This window comes from Hylobates moloch, unplaced genomic scaffold (genome assembly GCF_009828535.3).
Source record: "Hylobates moloch isolate HMO894 unplaced genomic scaffold, HMol_V3 SCAFFOLD_13, whole genome shotgun sequence".
Classification (NCBI taxonomy): Eukaryota; Metazoa; Chordata; class Mammalia; order Primates; family Hylobatidae; genus Hylobates; species Hylobates moloch.
The window spans coordinates 49,066,016-49,089,225 of record NW_026652288.1 but is presented as its reverse complement, the minus strand read 5'-3'; the positions used below and the strand labels follow the sequence as shown (position 1 = coordinate 49,089,225).

At 48.5% G+C, this 23,210-nt stretch overlaps 1 protein-coding gene across 12 annotated transcripts; it reads left to right on the top strand.

Annotated features, from left to right (window-relative positions):
- The first annotated feature begins 1,141 nt into the window (after nucleotides 1-1,141).
- Nucleotides 1,142-23,194, top strand: DGKA (diacylglycerol kinase alpha). Of its 12 annotated transcripts, none has more exons than XM_058427061.1 (24): nucleotides 1,142-1,156; nucleotides 6,403-6,547; nucleotides 6,997-7,070; nucleotides 7,388-7,523; nucleotides 7,960-8,034; nucleotides 8,495-8,544; nucleotides 8,899-8,973; nucleotides 9,170-9,289; nucleotides 9,399-9,513; nucleotides 10,065-10,153; nucleotides 10,297-10,416; nucleotides 10,611-10,709; nucleotides 10,884-10,967; nucleotides 11,239-11,312; nucleotides 11,497-11,571; nucleotides 11,986-12,071; nucleotides 12,162-12,251; nucleotides 20,449-20,609; nucleotides 20,863-20,927; nucleotides 21,168-21,258; nucleotides 21,561-21,759; nucleotides 21,867-21,987; nucleotides 22,175-22,235; nucleotides 22,510-23,194. In XM_058427061.1, exons 2-24 carry the CDS (start codon nucleotides 6,484-6,486, stop codon nucleotides 22,591-22,593), a joined length of 2,208 nt encoding a protein of 735 aa, XP_058283044.1. In that variant the 5' UTR covers nucleotides 1,142-1,156; nucleotides 6,403-6,483; the 3' UTR covers nucleotides 22,594-23,194. The 12 variants fall into 12 exon arrangements, with proteins under 12 accessions (XP_058283044.1, XP_032029334.1, XP_032029335.1 ...); XM_032173443.2 differs by lacking the exon at nucleotides 1,142-1,156 and adding an exon at nucleotides 1,175-1,328; XM_032173444.2 differs by lacking the exon at nucleotides 1,142-1,156 and adding an exon at nucleotides 2,009-2,109.
- Nucleotides 23,195-23,210: the final 16 nt, after the last annotated feature.

The window sequence follows — 23,210 nt, the reverse complement described above, 5'->3', positions numbered from 1 at the left end:
GAGATTAATATCGTTCCAAGATTTCTAAATGAAAGATCCGGGGACAGAAAACTGATAGGCAGAGGTGTTAGGGGACCTATTCTTATATTGTATGTTTGTTTAAAGTAGCTCAGAGCAGAGAGGCTTTACACACATTGCACCGCTCATTGGTATGGTCCCTAAACTGGACTATGTTTTTGCTTGTATTGCAGAACTAAGTACAGGACTTAGTGTATAAAAGGCCTTCAGTACAGTTTGTTTACTATGACTAAGGAGGTCATAGAGGAAGGAGAGATGAAGCTTTGCTAACAGTGAAGAAAATACTGTAAAGACAGGATGGGGAGTATCAAGGGCCTTGTCTTTTTTTTTTTTTTTTTTTTTTTTTGAGACGGAGTTTTGCTCGTGTCGCCCAGGGTGGAGTGCAGTGGCATGATCTCGGCTCACTGCAACCTCCGCCTCCCGGGTTCAAGTGATTATCCTGCCTCAGCCTCCTGAGTAACTGGGACTATAGGCATGTGTCACCACGCCTGGCTAATTTTTTGTATTTTTAGTAGAGACAGGTTTTCACCGTGTTAGCCAGGATGGTCTCGATCTCCTGATCTCGTGATCCGCCTGCCTCGGCCTGCCAAAGTGCTGGGATTACAGGTGTTAGCCACCGCGCCCGGCCTTTGGCCCTTGTCTTTTTATGATTGGGGGTGAGAGGGTGAGACTTGGAGGGGCACAGGAGCAGAGAGACAGACTGCTCTTCAACCTATGCCCGAAATCTCCAGTTTAGATACAACAACAATACTCCCAAACCCTATTACTCAGCAGCTATATTTCTGGCAAATGTGGAGGAGTCTGTTCCAACAAGCCTGTCTTGAAACAATCAAGAACTGCTTAGATATCCCTGTTTCCACTAGAGGGCCTCATGTATTCATTCCCTTTCCAACCCCCACCAAAAGTATGTGTATATTATGTGTGTGTATGTATGCATACACAATACCCACACATGCACGTACCCTTCTAGTCAGAGGTCTCCCCTCCCCCTTCTTCCCACTCCCAGGTGTAAGAAGGACGATTCCAGGAACCTAAGGCTTTGTTACTCTGCCCCATTTTCAATGAAGGGTAGGAGGGAGTTAGACAGGGGTTGGGGCGGGGCCAGTGAGCAGAATGCCTGGGTCTCCAGTTCCTGCCGGTAAGTCCCTAGGCCTCCATCTCTCTCCCTTGCTGTACCACCTTTACCACCATCCATGCGCCCCCAAGAGCCTTAATGACTCTAGAAGAGACTCCAGGCAGGAGAAGCTGAAAGGACCTTTCACTCTCTACTTTTGGCCAGGGCCTTCTATGCCACCTGCCAAGGCCAGCAGGTAAAGTGGGAGGATGAGGGCGTGGAGAAAGGCTGGACACAGACCAAAGTGCAAACCTCCACCCTAGAATTAAGGAGAGGACATGAGTCTTGACAGGAGGTGTCCTTAGACTGGGGAAAATAGGTCTAAAAGGAAAGAGAGGAACGTGGAGAAGGTAGGCAGATTGTCTCAAGCAGGGTAGAGCCTGGGGCGGGAGGGAGGTGTTTGGTTAGGTTGTGGAGTTTGGGACTCTGGGCTTGCCCCCCTGGGATCTCCTGAGTGTAAAGTCAGTGGTGGATGGAAGGGAGTTGGTCAGGGAAGTTCAGGATGGCAGCAATCAGGAGAGAGTGAGACGTTGGTTGGGTGCCCAAGTGCCGAGCTGTTCTGTTAGCAGCCTGCCCGGTATCTTGGCCTCCCAGGTTTGGGAGGAAGGGAGAGGCTGTGAGTGATTAGAAAGAAGGGAAAATAGAAGCAGAGCTGCCGCCGGCGCGGGAAGAAGATGAGGAGCGCAGCAAATGGAGAAAATGTGTCAAAAGCCCCGGACATATTCGAGGGAGGCTGGAGCAGGTTATGGTGAACTGGAAACCTAGAAACGGGCCTCTCCAACTTCGAAGTTCCCAGAGTTGGGGGCGCCCGGCGCGGGCGCCGCGGGCAGGCTGGGGTGGGGGACGGGCAGCTATGTCGTCAGGAACGGGGCGGCCCCGCTGCGGCCGCGTCTGCCTGGCCCGTCCCCTCCAGCCCAGCTCGGGCTCCAGCTCCAGCGCCGGCGCTTCAGCTGCGACCGCGAGCCCTCTCAAGCAAGGTAGAGACCCCGCGAGTCCCCCAGCGCCCCACTCTCCCCCATCGGAAAAGGGCAGGCATAGGGAAGCCGAGAACCCATGGGCTGCGTTCGTGCTGCTGGGTCGGGAAGGAGGAAGCGTGACAGCTGGAGCGGGTATCGAGAAGGGTCTGCGCTGGGACGCGGGGGTGCAGCGGGAGGGCTGGGCCAGAACCCGGTGGGTAACGTTTCCCAGACCTTCCCCTCCCTCCCTCCCGCTCATTCGGAGGGATGGTGAAGCCCGGTTCCTGGGACCCGACTCGGAGGGAAGTCCTTTTCGGAACCTCCACAGCGCCGCACGGGTGGAGAAGGGTTCTTGTTTGGCCTCCAGGTCCCCAACTTCCCACCCCCATCCTCTCCCCACCTGTCACTGGGAAGTTTCTGAAAATACCTGAGTCTAAATCTCACTTTTCACCTTGATGGGAGAAATGAGCCTTCCTGGGGAAGAAAGGCAAATATTATTGGGCATCTCTTCAGCCTCAGCACAGACAAGCCCACATCCCCCAACCATGCCAGTATCGTAACTTCCTCCTATACTACGCAATGACACCCTCTACACACACACACACACACACACACACACACACACACACACAAAACCCCCTCAGCCAGGTAGTACTGAAGTCTTCAGTGTTTGTGGAGGCTTAATAAGTTTTCAGGCTTCAAGCAAATGATTCCCTTTTGAGGGCTACCTACTAGCAGCAACGGTCGGGGAGAGGAGGAGGATACAGTCAATGATGTGATTAAGGAATTCAGAAGTCCAGGTAATCAGGACTGGACCCTCAAATTCAGAGCTCCTGCCCCCTGGGGCAGCCTCAATATTCTGGAGACGTAGCTATTTCCTGAGTAATGGTCGACTTAAAGGACTTGGAATGTTAGCAATGAATGCTTAAGTGAAAAAAGGAAACTTTAAATACTAACACAGGCTTTGGAAATAATATTTATCTCTTGGTTAAGATTTTAGTATTTGATGTTTAAAATTAGATCCAGAGAGCCATGAGCTCTAAGATTTAGTGGAATGTACTAAGGATGGGTGTCTAGAGTCTGACTGTGCCCTTAAGAGAGTAATTCTCTCTGTATGCCTCAATTTCCTCCTCTGCAAAATATGAGGGTTGGTGACTCCCAGCTCTGTGGATGTTCTAAGATTCTCTGCCTCCAAGTCAACTTCTTCCTTTCTCACCCCAAGTGGGTAGGGGCAGGCAGGGAAACCAGAGGAGGGAAGGGAAGGGTGAGTCACAAATAGCTGGCAGGCTGGCAGCAGACCCCACCCTCCCAGCCCTGGCATTCGCCTAGACTAGCCCAGGTTATAGCCTCAGGGTTGGGATGGACCTGGAGGAAAAAAATGGACTTGTTCCAGGTCTTTAAGTCCCCAGGATCCCACAGTTTGCTGCCCTTCAGCTCCAGGGGTAGCTAAACTTTCAGTCAGAGAAGTCAAGAGAATCACTGAGAAGATCCCAGGAGCACTCGTTTCCAAGATTCCAGCCCAGGGGTGTCCTTGAACCCTGAGAGTCTAGTTCTAGCCACCTCGTCATCCTCCCAGAGGCAAAGTTCAGGATCCTGATACTACATGTTTGCACCTGACAGATATATTAATAACAAGGGGTAAGACGTACAACTGGGCTTCACTGATGCTAGCAGTCCCTGAAATTTATGCTTTCCTGGTTCAAAGACATCATTTTTCCTAATCTCCAGAAATGTTTCTCTAGGTACTACCCTTGTGTAATAATGACAATAGCTGATGTTCATTGAGTTTTTATTCTGTGTCATGCTGTTTGCTAAGTACATTGCATATATCATCTTATTTAATGCCCATATTGCGACTGATTTCTGTAGGTGCCCACTTTACTGGTGAGAAAACTGAGGCTCAGGGAGATGAAATGACCTCTCAAAGAGCTAGGATTGTGATCCTTGCCTGTCCAATTTGCAAGTCCATTCTCTTAACTTCTACTGTATACTACTTCTCCAGGTTTAAGACCTGGGGAGCTAAGAAGGAGCAAGAAAGAGTTAGATCATTGTAAAAAGAGAGGCAGAGAAGAAGCCTGTCCTCTCTCCTTTGCATTGTAACTTGTTTGCTCCCTCCTTGTCACTTTCTCCCTCAGATTCCATTTCCTAGAACTTTGGAGTCATCTTAGAATCCCCAGGGGTAATCAGAGAGGCTAAGTAAGCTATAGAGGCCCCATTAGCCATAAGACTATTAGTATTCATTAGATCTGTTCGCAGCAGAAGTTGGAATATTGTCATTGAAAAGTGCCAGATGGGTAGAGTCCTTTCTCTGGGATGTCAGTATCCCAGAACCCTCTTCTGAGTGTTCCCAGAAAGCTGCTGGAACAGGAATGGTGTGCTGCATAAAAGTAGGCAGCAGAGATGTCCCAAGGGCAGAAGCTGCAGAGAAAGTCCTTGCATCATCAGAAAGGAAAAGGGCTGGGCTGTTCTGGGCTGTGCTTGAACACCCAAACTGCTTCCCTAACCCAACAAGCCCTAAATGAGTGGGTGGAGATCAGGGTGTTTGATGGGGTAGTCAATATGTGCTTTTCAGCATCATTCATTTATTTAACAGATATTTATTTAGCACCTACTCTATGTACTACAAATTATCTCCTTTCCTCTGACTGTCAGGTGGGCACTCTGGCATCCTATTCCCATGTAACCATATTTGGATTCATAGCCCCAAATTATGAATCCCCAGCTTTACACAATCATTTGTACAACCAATATTGAGCACTCACTACATACTGAGAAGGGTATCCCAGGCAGACAGAACAGTAAGACTCATTGCTCTGAGCAGGGGAGAGCTTGGCATGCCTGAGGAACAGAAAGGAGCACAGTGAGACCAGATGGCGGGGTGTGAGGAGAAAGTGGAACAAGAGGAGGGCAGAGTGACAAGCAGAGGCACTACCACATGGCCTTGGGCTGGAGCCTTGGATTTTCCATCTATCAACTGCCTTAGGAAATCCAAGCTTCTCTGAGCTCCAGTTTCCTCATCTGCAGAATGCTTATGCCAATAATTTCCTATGTCTCATGATTTGATTCTAATTGTTAGTACAGTAATAACTAGCATTTCTTGTAGGCCTCCTAAATGTCAGGCATTATATGAGGGACTTTTCATATATTTTACTTAAGCCACACAACTGTGAAAAATGGTTCTCATTCTCCCCATTTTACAGATATAACTTCCCCAAGTCACACAGTGGTATCAGAGCTAAGAATGGGACCCAGATATGACTGATCCTAGTTCTGTTCCAAAACCGGGCTGTATTATATTAACGTAAGATATATTATTATCATTATTGAATCAAGGCAAGTCGCCCACTGCACCTTGGTCCCTGGATCCAGTAGCCAAAACATGGAGTTCCCTAAGCACTGCTGACCTAGCAGAGTGGAAGGAAGTTCCCAAGAGCCAAGACACTAGCACTCGGCTCCACCGTCCCGGGACTGGGAAATACTAGATCTGTTGGCAGCAGAAGTTGGACTATAGTCACTGAAAACTGCCATATGGTTAGAGTCCATTCTCTAGGATGTCAGTATCCCAGAATCCTCTTCTAAGAAGAGACTCTGTGAGTACCCAGAGTCTCTTCCCCTGCCTCTTCCCTACCCCGCGCCTAGGTCTCCACCCTTCCCTAGTGGAGCTCCGCGGAACGCAGTCCAGGCGGGGCCGGGGCTAGGGACCTTGCCGGAGCTGGTTCTGTGTCGCGCGTCAGAAGCGCTAGAGGTCGTTGCGGGGCGTGGGTGGCTCGGGGAGTGGGTGGCTGAGCGGAGCTGGGGTCTCTGGCCAGAGGCGGAACAAAATGGGGTCATGGCCAGGAAGACGCGCTAACGCAGTAAGAGTCACCCAGAGGGCCGGAACTGCCGGAACTGCCGAAGACCCGAGATGGGAGAGAGCGCAGGCTGGGGAGAGTCTGCAGAGATTGACGATGGCGGAAGAAAGCGCAGAAACAGACAAGGGACACACCCACAGAAACATATATAGACTGAGAAAGCCGGGTGCGGGTGGGAAGGTGAGGGTTGTCAGATGAATCAAGATAGGTTGGGGGAGAGGGAGAAGGATCCAGAAATGGAGAGACAGAGATGAGTCGGAGAAACAGAGACAGAGGACAATGTCAGGGAAGGTAGAGGCATAGGGAAGAGGGACACAGGGAAAGGAAGATATTTAGGGAGGGACTAGGAGAGAAGGAAAGAACAAAAAATAATAGTGGGAGTAGAGACAGAATGGAACAGACAGAAGAAAAGACACCCAGACAGCTGGCTCTTCCCAGTGTACCCTCTGTCACTTTTCCCCAGGCCTACCCTCTGAAGAGGTCCAAGCAACGGAAGTACTACTACGAAGCTGCCTTTCTGGCCATCCTTGAGAAAAACAGACAGATGGCCAAGGAGAGGGGCCTAATAAGCCCCAGTGATTTTGCCCAGCTGCAAAAATACATGGAATGTGAGTCTTCCTGTCAGGCCTTCAGTTCTGGAGACCCTGCCCCAGAGAATCCCTCCTCCTCCTCATTACACCCCCTGGCCCCCAGCTTCCTCAGTGGCTTTGAGCAGTGTGCTGCTCAGATGTGCCCATGACTGGGAATGGGAGGAGTGGGAGATGGGGAGATGTCAGAAAAGGATCCGGATCTACCACAGTCTAACCCGGCTGCATTGTGCAAGGTCTCAGCTCTCTACCCACCTTCGCGATACCTGGACTGCTTGCTCCAGCTCTCAGAGAAGAGGAGTAAAGAGTGGTACTGTTCTGGAGGATCTGAAATATTTTTCTCTTTGTATTTCTGTGTTTCTTCTTGGAATTTCTTCTTCTCATTTGAATCTTTTTTCCTGCTGGATTTCTCTGGCAGGAGAACTCAGCTGGACTAATAATGCTGTTCTCTTACTCTCTCTATACCCTAGACTCCACCAAAAAGGTCAGTGATGTCCTAAAGCTCTTTGAGGATGGCGAGATGGCTAAATATGTCCAAGGAGATGTGAGTGGCAGCTGGGAAATCCTCTCCTTGATCAACTCTTCCCATCTTTGTTTTTGATCCCCAACTTCCAGGAATTATTCTGGGCCTGCCCCTCACTATCCCCTCCAGAGATACCCTAGTGTCCATTGTCACTCCGACTATTGCTTTAGGATAAAACAAGAGATTCTATTACCTCAGGACTTAATCAAAGAAACCATACTCCTGCCTCAGATGCTTCTCAGCTCTGCACTTATTATCCCTGTCCCCACTACTCCCAATTTTTTAGCCCCAGCTCCGACCTTGCAGGCTCCCCAGGATAATGCTCACTCTCATTATAGGCCATTGGGTATGAGGGATTCCAGCAATTCCTGAAAATCTATCTGGAATTGGATAATGTTCCCAGACACCTAAGCCTGGCACTGTTTCAATCCTTTGAGACTGGTCACTGCTTAAATGAGACAAATGTGGCAAAAGGTATGGTCAAGCAGGTAGGACTGGGCTGAGCCTCTGGCAGAAAAATCAAACTAGTATGGATTTGGGGATGAGAATTGACTTGAGTCACATGTTGTGCAGGTTGGGGGGGAAATTGGTGGAGAATAGTCAGGCTGGTCTAGGAGCTAAAGGGAGGAAAGGTAAAGGGGAAAGGTAAGTTGAGGGCAGTTGCTCACACCTGTAGTCCCAGCACTTTGGGAGGCTGAGGTGGGAGGATTGCTTGAGGCCAGGAGTTCAAGGTGCAGTGAGCGATAATCATGCCACTGCACTCCAGCCTCAGTGACAGAGCGAGACCCTGTCTCTTAAAAAATCAGTAAATCTTTTTTTGTAAAAAAAGGGAGTGGTAGAACAAACAAAGAATAAAACATGAGCCAAAGTGGAGGGAGCCCTGACTTCTGATCTGCTTTTTTGTAACCAGATGTGGTGTGTCTCAATGATGTTTCCTGCTACTTTTCCCTTCTGGAGGGTGGTCGACCAGAAGACAAGTTAGAATGTGAGTTGCCCTTCTGAAGTGAGGTGGCGGGGCAGTGAAGGGAAAGAGAGGTGTTTCCCAGCCTCCTTTCCCTTATTCCTTCAGGATTCCTAAAGGCTGACAGGTCTAGACAAAGGTGGGGCCAGAGAATGAGCCCATTTCCTCTGTTCTCCCAGATTATTTATACCTAATGCCCTTCACCATAGTCACCCCAGTACCCATGTCTTGTACATTCCCATGTAGGCAGCCTAGGATGTCCTTGGGATATGGATTGTGTATTGTCTCCCCTGACACATTCACTGAGGGTGGAATCCATGCCTCTTTTCCTTTCCTTTTTGTCTCTTTCTCAGTCCCATCCCAGGCTCTCTAGGCTTCTCACCCAAAGGCTCTCTCCCTGTCTCTTTGTTTCCCCCATATTCTGGTATGAATTCTTTGAGTATCTCTCACAAACTGACCCTGGCCCCCCTAAAACATCCCACAGTCACCTTCAAGCTGTACGACACGGACAGAAATGGGATCCTGGACAGCTCAGTGAGTTGGGGACCCTGTATGCTGGGCAAGGGAATATGTGTTAATTTGTCTGCACCCTCCTGCCCCAACTCTTCCAGGGTCTTAAGAAACAGAAGAGGATGGGGGGAGAGGTTGAGTCCTCTAGGACTAAATTTGAAAGTAAGTCCCAAGCTCTTGAGCCCTCAAAGGGAATGCTGGAGACATGAATTGGGTCTGCCTTACAAACATACAAACACATTTATTTACTTGGCAGACGTACCTGAGAATGAGAGGTGTGAATCTGGGGTGGAACCCAGGAACACTGATTTCTGGAAGAGAGTTTGGATGGTGGTAGTAAAGGGGATGTGGCTGTGGCTCTTGCCCTTTTTGCTCCAGGAAGTGGACAAAATTATCCTACAGATGATGCGAGTGGCTGAATACCTGGATTGGGATGTGTCTGAGCTGAGGCCGGTAAGGCAGCTCTTCCTTCATGTCCCTTCTTGTATCTTCTTCCCTGGTGAGTCCTGCATCTGCCTTACCTCATCTCTGACAGGCAACCTGGTTCCCTTGGCTAGGATGGCTGGGCTGGATATCCTAAGAGGCAGTGGAGAGGTGTTGGGTCTGAAGACCCACTCATACTGAAAGTCCCTTTCCACTCTGTGCTCAGATTCTTCAGGAGATGATGAAAGAGATTGACTATGATGGCAGTGGCTCTGTCTCTCAAGCTGAGTGGGTCCGGGCTGGGGCCACCACCGTGCCATTGCTAGTGCTGCTGGGTCTGGAGATGGTGAGTAGGAGAGACTTTGGGGGATGAGTTAGACAGCCTTGGGTTATGCTTGCCAGGATTGGCCCTATAAGGGCTTTGACACTCCCTAGCATCTACTGTGCCTTCCTAGACTCTGAAGGACGATGGACAGCACATGTGGAGGCCCAAGAGGTTCCCCAGACCAATCTACTGCAACCTGTGCGAGTCAAGCATTGGTCTTGGCAAACAGGGACTGAGCTGTAACCGTGAGTAATGGGAGCTGGGAGGTAGGGGAAGAGGGTCAGCCCAGCTATCTGTGGGAGCTTGACGCTGTGAACTTAGAAAGACCTAGGTTTGAATCCTGGGCTCTGCCACTGACTAGTTATGTGACCTTGGGAAAGCCACATCACTTCTTTAAGCCTTAGTTTCCTCAACTGAAAATGAGGTAACTGTGAGCATTAAAAAAGTTGGTGCAAGAAAAGTGCTTCAGATGGTGCATGCACGTACTATAAGATGCAATAAAAAATATCTATTATGATTACTGTTGCTGTTAGACCTGGGCCTCCCAAGCATCATCCAGCTCAGTTCCTGCCTGGCACATGGATGGTGTGGGGCAGGCATGGGATAGCAGCTGATCTTTTAGGAGGAAGAGTAAGGAAAAGGCGTGGGTTTTGGAGGTGGGCACCTCACCCCAAACTTTTATTCTGTTACACCCTCAAGCAAGGGATCACATATCTGATCCTGCCTCACCCTCAGGTAAGAAGGAAATAGGGGGAGAGGCTCAGCTAAGCCTCCCAACTTCTTCCTTCTCCCTCAGTCTGTAAGTACACTGTTCACGACCAGTGTGCCATGAAAGCCCTGCCTTGTGAAGTCAGCACCTATGCCAAGTCTCGGAAGGACATTGGTGTGAGTGATCTCAAGCCTCCGCCCCCAACATCACCTACATCCTGGCCCTGGCCCTGGCCCTTGGCTCATTGCTGCCCTCAGCCCCTCCCTCCCCTAAGTCCTGCTCAGACCCTCCCAGACAAGGAACTGCCTTTCTCCCCAAGGTCCAATCACATGTGTGGGTGCGAGGGGGCTGTGAGTCCGGGCGCTGCGACCGCTGTCAGAAAAAGATCCGGATCTACCACAGTCTGACCGGGCTGCATTGTGTATGGTGCCACCTAGAGGTCAGTTTGGGAGCCATCCCTTCTGGGTACGTCTTAGGGCCCCGCAGAGCTGCCCTCTCCACGGGCCTCCCAGCCACACCTCCTTTACAGCCACAGTTGCCCCTGCTCCCAAGGGCTCTTTCCAGCCCAGACTGCCAGGTTGAGAGGAGACAGGGTTCCCTTCGTGATCTCTCTGTGCCCACCTCGTCTTTCAGATCCACGATGACTGCCTGCAAGCGGTGGGCCATGAGTGTGACTGTGGGCTGCTCCGGGATCACATCCTGCCTCCATCTTCCATCTATCCCAGTGTCCTGGTGAGACCCTCGGCAGCAGCGGGGAGGGGACAGGAGTGCCTTCCCGATTTCCCACACGCACAGAGTGGCATTTAGAATAGAGAGCTCATACTTTTAAGATTCAAGTCAGACCCCTCTATTTAGGGATTCATGCACAATACAGCTTTCCTTCCCTCTGCTTTCCTCCCCTCCCAGGCCTCTGGATCGGATCGTAAAAATAGCAAAACAAGCCAGAAGACCATGGATGATTTAAATTTGAGCACCTCTGAGGCTCTGCGGGTACAGGGCTGAGAGCCTTGGGCTTCATGATGGGGGCCGGTTTTTCGCTGGAGCCCTCATGGGTGGGAATGAAGTGGGAGAGCCTGGTGGGGAGCGGTTGATGCTCACTCTCCAGAAACTCCACCACGGTAGGGGAGGGAAGGGGAGGGAAACAGGAGGAAGGGGGGAAATATCTTGGTGGAATGCCAGCCCTCTGCCCCTGTCTCCAGGGCCCACCTTAACTCTGACAAAATCCTGCTTTCTTTATCCTTACTTTCTTCCCCCAATGCAGATTGACCCTGTTCCTAACACCCACCCACTTCTTGTCTTTGTCAATCCTAAGAGTGGCGGGAAACAGGGGCAGAGGTGAGGAGAGATATATTGGGTCTTCTAAGATGGGAGGGAGGGCCTGCCTGCAGCACTTGGAAGGTGGAAGGGGATGTGTGTGTCTGGAGGGGCATACCTTGAGGAACACACCAAGAGGGTGAGGTTCAGAAGATCACCCCCAACCCCTGCGCCTGCCATGAGCTTTTCTTTTTCCCACACACAGGGTGCTCTGGAAGTTCCAGTATACATTAAACCCTCGACAGGTGTTCAACCTCCTAAAGGATGGTCCTGAGATAGGGTGAGCACAGGTTAGGGACTGTATCACAGTGTTTTCGTGGGTCTGTGTATCTGTATATGTTAGGAGAGTGCAGGAAAGAGTGCAGGTTGGGAGAGGAGGGCTAGAGATCCCCAAGAGGCCAGAATTCAGAATATTTCCTTCCCTAGGGTCACTGGGTATCCCATCTTCCGAGCTCCCCGGCCCATCTTTGTCCTGCTCTCAAAGAATGAAGATCCTATTTTTCCCTAACCACTGAGGAGTGGCTGTAACTTTCCCCCATTGTTCTTTTCTGTGACCTTCATAGAAACTCAAGTCTTTTGACAAAAAGGAGGAAGGTCCTACGGAATGAGAGACAAGAAGCAATCTGCCTGCCCGGAACTTGGGTAGCCTGAGTCCTGTTATCCTTCTTCATCTTCTCTCTCCCCTTTGTCTCAGGCTCCGATTATTCAAGGATGTTCCTGATAGCCGGATTTTGGTGTGTGGTGGAGACGGCACAGTAGGCTGGATTCTAGAAACCATTGGTCAGTGCAGGGAGGGGCTCTGGGAAGGGATTGGGGTTGTAGTCTTGCAGAGCTAACTCACTCCATCCTTCTCTTCACCTGCCTCCGCAGACAAAGCTAACTTGCCGGTTTTACCTCCTGTTGCTGTGTTGCCCCTGGGTACTGGAAATGATCTGGCTCGATGCCTAAGATGGGGAGGAGGTAAGTGGTTAGAAATTGTTTTGCTGTAGGCTGGGGGGAGTTGTGTAGGAAGGGAAAGGCACTTAGAGTCGAAACTAGGCATCTGGTATAGAAAGGATTGGGGAAGAAGAGGGGCACAGACAGGTGGATACAAAAGTGGAATGTCCAAAAAGAAGAGAGCTTTGGAAGAAGCAGGGACCACAGTCTGAACCTAGAAGGGTCAAGGGTGATAGTCCCCTTTCCTGTAAATATTTTTATGTTTCTCCCAACCAACTCTTATGGCTCAGAGAATCAAGGAATGTGGGGGTGGGGAACAATGTGTGAATAAGGAAGTTTATATAAGAGCTAAGCCAGATGCTGAGTGATGGAGCTAGCAGGGAGCTTGGTCATGACTCATTCACTCATTCAAACAATTAACCAGGTAGTCATTAATTAATTCACTATGACTTCTTTCCGAGTATTGCAATAGTCTCCTAACTGCTCTCCCATTTCTAATCTCTTATGCCTTCCAAACAGAAAGAGTTTGAAGGATGGTGTTGGTAGGTAAAGAGGTCAGTGTAGGGCAGATTGTGTTTGAGGAATCTTGGAGTTGAGGTTATTGGGTTCAGAGTCCAGCTCTAAGATCTTGCTGGAGATCTTAGGGAATAGAGGTCTGCGAAGGGCAGCGGAAGGCATTCTAGGTGGAGGAAGTAGTATAAGGCCAGAGGAGCCACCAAAAAACATGGTGGTGCATTGGGGGAACTGTAAGTCATTCATCATGATTGGGACATAGGGTGCAAGGTGGAAAATGTGGAGAGGGAAGACTAGTTGAGCAGAGTCCAGATTATGGAGGGTTATGAATACTGTGCCAGGGAGTTTTTAATTTTATCCTGCCAGAGATTGCAAGCCGACAGCCCACAGTAATGATTTTGTGTTGTTTTGTATTAGTTGCCTTGCAGTGTTTTCAATTTCTTTGTACTTGATTATTTCGAAGTGGGACATGTATTCTTCAGTTTGTCACAACCCCCTTGGCTCCCTGCTAGTCACTTATTCACTTTCCCTTTCTTTTTTTTTTTTTTTTTTCTTGAGATGGAATCTCGCTCTGTTGCCCAGGCTGGAGCGCAGTGGTACCATCTCGGCTCACTGCAACCTCTGCCTCCCAGGTTCAAGTGATTCTCCTGTCTCAGCCTCCTGAGTAGCTGGAAATACAGGTGTGTGCCATCACGCCCTGCTAATTTTTGTATTTTTAGTAGAGACGAGGTAGGATGGTCTCAAACTCCTGACCTCAAGTGATCTGCCCACCTAGGCTTCCCAAAGTGTTGGGATTACAGGTGTGAGCCACCATGCCCAACCCACTTTACCATTCAAGCCACTCAGGTATTTGAGTGTGCAATCCCTGAACTATGGGCAAACTTTTTTTTTTCTTTTTTTTTAACCCAATCAAACAAGCAGCAGTGAGGGAGAACTCGATGTAAGTAAAAGATGTAACTAAAAGAACAAATAGGAAGAAATATCTCTGAGTGCTCATTATAACTTAAGTTTTATATGTAGACATATAACCAATTCTTTGACCAGTTTTCAGATCCTCAACATCTGACTTCTTCATTTATAATATTAGACATTTTGAAATTACATATTTTATGTCTTCCCTGTATTCCGCAAACAAAAATCAAGTTAGCATAAACAAGCAAACAAGTTAGCAGAAAACATTGCAGTTTTCTGCTAACTCAACCTGAATCATGACAGTAAGGATATAAATATAGCGCTAATGAAAATGTATGTTGGGCTGGGCACTGTGGCTCATTCCTATAATCCCAACACTTTGGGAGGCCAAGGTCAGAAGATCGCTTTAAGCCAGGAGCTGGAGACCAGCCTGGACAACAAAGTGAGACCAAGTCTCTACAAAATATATTTTTTTAAATTAGCTGGGCATGGTGGCACGCACCTGTAGTCCCAACAACTCAGGAGGTGGAGGCTGGAGGATTCCTTGAGCCCAGGAGTTTCAGGCTGCAATGAGCTATGATTGGGCCACTGCACTCAATCCTGGGTGACACAGTGAGATCTCATCTCTAAAAATAAATAAACAAACACACAAATAAATAGCCAGGCGTGGTGGCACATGCCTATAGTCCCAGCTGAGGCTGAGGCGGGAGAATTGCTTCAGCTGAAAGATCGAGACTGTAGTGAGCCATGATTGCACCACTGCACTCCGGCCTGGGCAACAGTGTGAGACTTTAAATTGAAAAATGAAATGGAAAACATGTTGACACTGAAAAAATCATAAGGTTTGAAGAGGGGGGATTGAAAGGAGTATCACTATGGGAGCTCTGTGGAAGATGGATTATAGGAAGGAGACAGAATAGGAAATTACCTGTTTGCAGTAGTCCAGACAAGAGATGATGAACACAGAAGCCAAGGCAGCAGCAGTGGAGTTAATGAGGTAGAAGCCACAGCTCTAGATAACTGACAGGTTGTGGAGAAGGAGGTAGAGACAAGTCTAGGACATTTCCTAGGTTTATGGACTCAGCAGATGGGGGTGGCATTTATTTATTCATTTATTCATTTATCTATTTTTATTTATTTATCTTTTTGAGACAGAGTCTCACTCTGTTGCCTAGACTGGAGTGCAGTGGCACGATCTCAGCTCACTGCAACCTCTACCTCCCAGGTTCCGGCGATTCTCCTGCCTTAGCCTCCCGAGTAGCTGGGATTGCAGGCGTCCACCACCACATCCAGCTAATTTTTGTATTTTAAGTGGAGACGAGATTTCACCATGCTGGCCAGGCTGATCTCGAACTCCTGACCTCAGGTGATCCGCCCACCTCTGCCTCCCAAAGTGCTGAGATTATATGTGTGAGCCACCGCGCCCAACCTTGGGGTGGCATTTATTAAGACAGGGAATATAGGAGGAAGACCAGTTTAAGGAAGAAAAATTCAGTTTGGGGCAGGTGGAGATGTTGTGGTGGGTGGTTAGAAATACATGTCAGGAATTTAGGAGAGAAGTCAAATATTTTAGGAGATACATGTTTGAGAGTCATCTGCTCCTAGGTGGTAATTGACATTCTGAGAGTAGCTGAGATTACCCAGAGAAGGAGGTAAGAGAAGGTGAACAAGGACAGCAAGATCCTGGTAAACACCCTATTTAACAGTTGAGCAGAGGAAGAGGAGTTATTAAAGGAGTCTGCATTAGTGTCCCATTGCTGCTGTCACCAATTACCACAAACAGTGGCTTAAAGCAACACAAATTTATTATCTTACAGTTCTGGATGAGAGAAGTCCAAAATGGATCTCACTAGGCTAAAATCAAGGTGTTGGCAGGGCCGAGTTCTTTTCTAGAGGCTCTAGGGAAGAATCCTTTGCTGTTTCTAGTTTCTACAGGCTGTCTGCATTCCTTGGCTCAAGGTCCCCCTTCCAACCAGCGGTCTTATCACTCCAACCCCTGCTTCCACGGTCACATCTCCTTTTACAACTCTTTTCTCCTGCCTTCCTCTTTCACTTATAAGGACCCCTGTGATTACATTGGTACCACCCAGATAATCCAGTATGATCTCCCATCTCAAAATCCTCATTTTTTTTTTTTTTTTTTTTTTTTAAGACAGAGTCTCCCTCTGTTGCCCAGGCTGTAGTACAGTGGCACAATCTCGACTCATCGCAACCTCTGCCTCCCTGGCTCAAGCGATTCTCATGTCTCAGTCTCCCAGGTAGCTGGGATTACAAGCCTGTGCCAACACGCCGGCTAATTTTTGTATTTTTAGTAGAGATAGGTTTCACCGTGCTGCCCATGCTGGTCTTGAACTCCTGACCTCAAGTGAACCGCCTGCCTCAGCCTCCCAAAGTGCTGGGATTACAGGCGTGAGCCACTGTGCCTGGCCTGAAATCCTCAATTTAAATGTATCTGCAAAGTCTCTTTTTCCATGTAGGGTAACATATTCACAGTTTCTTTTTTTCTTTCTTCTTCTTTTTTTTTTTTTTTTTGAGAGGGAGTTTTGCTCTTGTTGCCCAGGCTGGAGTGCAATGGCACGATCTGGGCTCAATACCACCTCTGCCTCCCAGGTTCAAGCGATTCTCCTGCCTCAGCCTCCCTAGTAGCTGGGATTACAGGCATGTGCCACAACGCCTGGCTGATTTTCTTTTGTTGTTGTTGTTATTGTTGTTGTTGTTTTTGGAGACGGAGTCTCACTCCATCGCACAGGCTGGAGTGCAGTGGCGCGATCTCGGCTCACTGCAACCTCTGCCTCCCAGGTTCAAGTGATTCTCCGGCCTCAGCCTCCTGAGTAGCTGAGGTTACAGGCGTGCACCATCACAACTGGCTAATTTTTGTATTTTTAGTAGAGACAGGGTTTTGCCATGTTGGCCAGGCTGGTGTCAAACTCCTGACCTCAGGTGATCCACCCGCCTCGGCCTCCCAAAGTGCTGGGATTACAGGCGTGAGCCACCTCACCCAGCAATATTCAGTTTCTTGAGATTAAGATGTGGACCTCTTTGAGAAGCTAGTATTCTGCCTACCACAAAGACTAAAAAGGAATAGTCAAAGAGAAAGGAAAGTCCCTCTGTAACCGAGAGAGTGATGTTTCAGAGGTTAAGTGAAGACTTTCAAGAGCTAAAATGAGAACGAAAGATACACTGTTGGCAGGAGTCATTGGCAATCTTTGCCAAAAAAGTTTCAGCAGGGTGGGATGGGCAAAAGGTAAATTACAGTGGATTGAACCCTCAATAGAATGTGAGGAAGTGGAGACTTTTTTTTTCTTTTTCTTTTTCTTTTCTTTCTTTCTTTTTTTTTTTTTTTTTTTGAGACAGAGTTTTGCTCTTGTTGCCCAGGACGGAGTGCAATGGCAAGATCTCGGCTCATTGCAACCTCCACCTCCCAGGTTCAAGCGATTCTCCTGCCTCAGCCTCCCGAGTAGCTGGAATTACAAGCATGTGCCACCACGCCCAGCTAATTTTGTATTTTTAGTAGAGATGGGGTTTCTCCATGTTGGTCAGGCTGGTCTCGAACTCCTGACCTCAGGTGATCCACCTGCCTTGGCCTCCCAAAGTGCTGGGTATTACAGATGTAAGCTACTGCGCCCAGCTGTGGAGACATTTTTAAAACCTTTTTTCTTCCCTGACTACAATTATAATATATGCTGGTGGTAAAAAATAACTCAAACATTTCATATATATGTGCCAAGAAAGTGAAAGCTCCCTATAATCTATGCCCTACAGTTTTGGGGGCTGTTCCTCCATGTTTTACTTCCTAGACACAAACTAACATATATTTAAACAATGAGATCATTTTATAGATGTTTTTCTTCTTTTTCTAACTTAACAGTTCATATTGGTTATCATTATATTTCTATACAGTCAGGTTTGCCTCATCCATTTTAGCACTGAATAGAGTTCCGTTGTGTGAATGTGTAATCATTTATAAACAGTTCCCTATTGGTGGACATTAGGGTAGCATTCAGTTTTTTAATCTTACAAACCGTGGTGCAGTGAACACTCATACATCTATCTCTGCGCACAGATATGAACATTTCTCTAGGAGAGATTTCTAGAAGTAGAATTGCTGACTCAGAGAATATGAACATTTTTATTTTATTTTATTTATTTTTTTGAGATGGAGTTCCGCTCTTGTTACCCAGGCTGGAGTGCAATAGTACAATCTCGGCTCACTGCAACCTCCACCTCCCAGGTTCAAGCGATTCTCATGCCTCAGCCTCCCAAGTAGCTGGGACTAAAGGCATGCACCACCACGCCTGGCTAATTTTTTGTATTTTCAGTAGAGATGAGGCTTCACCATGTTGGCCAGGTTGATCTCGAACTCCTGACCTTAGGTGATCTGCCCACCTTGGCCTCCCAAAGTGCTGGGATTACAGGCATGAGTCATGGCACCCAGTGAAAAATATGTTTTGATAAAATTTGATAACATTTTGATAGTAATTGCCAAAATGCTTTCCAAAAATGACTTATCAAGTCATGCCGTAGCTAACAGCAAATGAGAATGCCAATTTATTCATCAACTCATTAGCACTTGGTTTTCTGAATCTCATTATACTTTGCCAACCTGTTAGGCAACAAAAGGTAGCTAATTTTTTAATTATGCTTCTTGAAATTGTTAGTAATACTGAGCAAGTTTCATATGCATATTGGCCATTTGTATTTTTTCTTCTATCATAGGCTTGTTTGTATTATTTGCACATTTTTCCTTTTTTGTTTTTTGTTTATTTCTTTGTTTTGAGATAGTCTTGCTCTGCTGCCCATGCTGGAGTACAGTGGTAAGCTCACAGCTCACCACAGCCTCGAACTCCTAGGCTCATGCAATCCTCCCACCTCAGAGTAGCCTGGACTACAGTCACATGCCACCACACCTGGCTAATTTTTTTTTTTGGGGGACAGAGTTTCACTCTTGTTGCCCAGGCTGGAGTGCAGTGGTGCAATCTCGGCTCACTGCAACCTCCGCCTCCTGAGTTCAAGCAATTCTCCTGCCTCACCCTCCCAAGTAGCTGGGATTACAGGTGTCCGCCACCATGCCTTGCTAATTTTTTGTATTTTTAGTAAAGATGGGGTTTCTTTTTTTTTTTTTTGAGACGGAGTCTCGCTCTGTCGCCCAGGCTGGAGTGCAGTGGCACAGTCTCGGCTCACTGCGAGCTCTGCCTCTCGGGTTCATGCCATTCTCCTGCCTCAGCCTCTCCGAGTAGCTGGGACTACAGGCGCCCGCCACCACGCCTGGCTAATTTTTTTGTATTTTTAGTAGAGACGGGGTTTCACCGTGGTCTCGATCTCCTGACCTCGTGATCCGCCCGCCTCGGCCTCCCAAAGTGCTGGGATTACAAGCGTGAGCCACCACGCCCGGCGCAAAGATGGGGTTTCACCATGTTGGCCAGGCTGGTCTGAAACTCCTGACCTGTGATCTGCCTGCCTCAGCCTCCCAAAATGCTGGGATTACAGGCGTCAGCCATTGCGCCCAGCCTACACCTGGCTAATTTTTATTTTATTTATTTATTTATTTATTTTTGAGAAGGAGTCTTGCTCTGTCACCCAGGCTGGAGTGCAGTGGCGCGATCTCGGCTCACTGCAAGCTCCTTTGCTCAGCCTCCCAAGTAGTGGGATACAGGTGCCCACCCACCACCGCCTGGTAATTTTTTGGTTTTTAGTAGAGTCAGGTTTCATGTTTGGCCGGATGGTCTCAATCTCCTGACCTCATATCCGTGCTGGGATTACAGGCATGAGCCACCGACACCTGGCTAATTTTTATATTTTTTATAGAGATGAGGTTTTGCCATGTTGTCCAGGCTGGTCTCAAACTCCTGGCCTCAAGGGATCACCCGCTTCAGCCTCCCAAAGTGCTGGGACTACAGGAGTGAGCCACTGCGCCTGGCCTTGTTTGTTTTTTGAGATGGGGTCTCACTATGTTGGCCAGGCTGGTCTCGAAGTCCTGGGTTTGAGCAATCCTCCTGCCATGTAGCTGGGATTTTAGGGGCTACCATGTCCGTCTAGTTTTAAATTTTAATATAATTATATTTATCTATCTTTTTGGGGGGGCTTCTAGTTTTGTATCCATTCAAAGATTATAAAAACATTTACTAATGTTTTCTTCTAGTACAGATTCTGGCCAGGCGCAGTGGCCTGTAATCCCAGCACTTTGGGAGGTTTGGGGTATGGATGGCCACGTCATGCAGGTAGCGAGCATAGAACCCAGTAGGTAGTTTTTCATGCTGCTCCTCCCTTTCCCCAGCACGATTTATTGAATAATCTATCTTTTCCCCATTTATTTGAAATGACATCACATACTAAATTTCTATATATACTTGAGTCTATTTGGGGGCTCTCTGTTCTTTACTATTGAACCTTTTATTCCATTCACTCTGCCTGTATAACACTGTTTACACATGGTTGCTTTATACTGTGGTCTGTCTGAATGGGGAGTGAAAGCATCAGGGGTCGAGGGTGAGAGAGGATTATCCCCATTTGTCACCCATCTTTTTCAGCATTCTCCTGGCTATTCTCTCCAACCTTCCAGATGACTGTTGGCACCATCTTTGCATATTCACACACATTAGAAACATTAACCCTCCACACAGCATGGAGGAAAGGTCCATGGGAGTTGTGACCATGCACGCTGACCTGTCACTGGCTAAGGCTGGGAGGCTTTGCAGAAACAGGGCAGAAGGCCCCCGGGAATTTGTGGAATTGGGAGCTGAGAAGAGGCCTCTCTGGGACCCAGAGCTCAGTGCTAACCTGTCTTCTCCACTCCTAGGGTATGAAGGACAGAATCTGGCAAAGATCCTCAAGGATTTAGAGATGAGTAAAGTGGTACATATGGATCGATGGTCTGTGGAGGTGATACCTCAACAAACTGAAGAAAAAAGTGACCCAGTCCCCTTTCAAATCATCAATAACTACTTCTCTATTGGTGTGGTCAGTGGAATGGGGCCTGGGGAGAAGGGAGAAAGCGGGGGCCAAGCAGTCAGAAGCTGGAGGAGAGCAGAAAAGGAGGGGGAGGTTAAGTGACCTGTGACACAGGGAAATTGGGAGTGCAGTACAGTGCTATGAGTTGCAAGGGAAGATCTTGGGACATGCTATGGGGAGCAGCATGGGGACTTGGGAGAGAGGGGAGACTGGGAGGGAGAGATTGAGCTCTGTACTGACCTTCATGTCCTGAACTCTCCAGGATGCCTCTATTGCTCATCGATTCCACATCATGCGAGAGAAATATCCAGAGAAGTTCAACAGCAGGTTAGGGAAAGGAGGGGGTGGTGTGGGCATACACAGTGTCAGGAGCCAGGTTTTGACCAAGTTTGACTCAGATTGCTCAGAAGAGCAGTGGCACCTCTAGGAGATCCCCCAACCAAAGCCACCCTTGTTTCCCATGGGACTAAAGTTAGGAGGTTGATGCCCTTCCCTGTCACTTACCACCCCTGCCAGCACTGTGTAACCTGTCCCTTCCTACTGGGCCTTGTGTTGGGGCTGACACAGAATGAAGAACAAGCTATGGTACTTCGAATTTGCCACATCTGAATCCATCTTCTCAACATGCAAAAGGCTGGAGGAGTCTTTGACAGTTGAGGTGTGTGTAATAAGACTCAACCCTACATCCTTTTCAGCTTCTTAATAGCCAAGTTTCTCCCTCCATGGCACCCTTAGGAACTTCCCATATTCTTGAACCTATGCTTCTTTGACCTCCCAGCTCTCCTACCCCAATTCTCCAAGTCCTCAAGATACACTAGTCCCTATTTCCATCCCTTGCACACCTCCAAATCCTGCCCTCTCCAGTTTGTCATCTGGTGGAGGGAGCGATCACATCTGTGATCATGCCATGAGGTGAGGATCTGTACCCTCCCTAACTGGGACTGTGCCCCCTCCTCTCAGATCTGTGGGAAACCGCTGGATCTGAGCAACCTGTCCCTAGAAGGCATCGCAGTGCTAAACATCCCTAGCATGCATGGTGGCTCCAACCTCTGGGGTGATACCAGGAGACCCCATGGGGATATCTATGGGATCAACCAGGCCTTAGGTGCTACAGCTAAAGTCATCACCGACCCTGATATCCTGAAAACCTGTGTACCAGGTGAGAGGAGCAGCCTTGGGAGCTGAGTGGGCAGGACCAAGGGAAAGTGTGACTCCCTATGGGGATACCCTGTTTATGTAAAACTTAACTCCCTGCTTCGTCCCCAGACCTAAGTGACAAGAGACTGGAAGTGGTCGGATTGGAGGGTGCAATTGAGATGGGCCAAATCTATACCAAGCTCAAGAATGCTGGACGTCGGCTGGCCAAGTGCTCTGAGATCACCTTCCAGTAAGGAAGACTCCACTAGGGTCCCTGAGGGAAGGTGTGGGGCTGGGGCAGCAGAGGGTCATGGGAATGGTGGGGAGGGGCTTTACTAGATCTCCCTCAGTGACAAAAGTCTCAAAGCCAACCTGAGAAGCAGAGTTTTGGTATTCGATTGGTAAGGAAATCACTAATGTTCCTTGGCCTCCTATAGCACCACAAAAACCCTTCCCATGCAAATTGACGGAGAACCCTGGATGCAGACGCCGTGTACAGTGAGTATTGATGATCCCAGCCAAAAACTAAACCGTTGGGCTCCATGGATCATAAATCCCCATTCCACAGCTTCTTTACACCCTTCTGATGCCTGAACTTCCCCTGCACATCATTCATCCTAAACCCTGATTTCTCAGCTCCTGGTTTCCCTATCATGGCCTCTCTAGGAACCTAGCAATCCACCCCAAACCCCACAGATTTCCCTCCAAATCTCTGAAGCCACAGCCCCAAAGCATCAGGTCCTGCCTCTGAATGTGCTCCCTTCCCTTCCAGATCAAGATCACCCACAAGAACCAGATGCCCATGCTCATGGGCCCACCCCCCCGCTCTACCAATTTCTTTGGCTTCTTGAGCTAAGGGGGGACACCGTTGGCCTCCAAGCCAGCCTTGAACCCACCTCCCTGTCCCTGGACTCTACCCCTGAGGCTCTGTACATTGCTGCCACATACTCCTGCCAGCTTGGGGGAGTGTTCCTTCACCCTCACAGTATTTATTATCCTGCACCACCTCACTGTTCCCCATGCGCACACACATACACACACCCCAAAACACATACATTGAAAGTGCCTCATCTGAATAAAATGACTTGTGTTTCCCCTTTGGGATCTGCTAAGTAAGTGGTACACTTCCTTCTTTTATACCTTAACTCCTTAAGTGACACAGATTCTCCCGGCCAGGCGCAGTGGCTCACGCTTGTAATCCCAGCACTTTGGGAGGCCGAGGCGGGCGGATCACGAGGTCAGGAGATCGAGACCACGGTGAAACCCCGTCTCTACTAAAAATACAAAAAAATTAGCCGGGCGTAGTGGCGGGTGCCTGTAGTCCCAGCTACTCGGAGAGGCTGAGGCAGGAGAATGGTGTGAACCCGGGAGGCGGAGCTTGCAGTGAGCCGAGATTGCACCACTGCACTCTAGCCTGGGCGACAGAGTGAGACTCCGTCTCAAAAAAAAAAAAAACAAAAACAAAAACAAAAA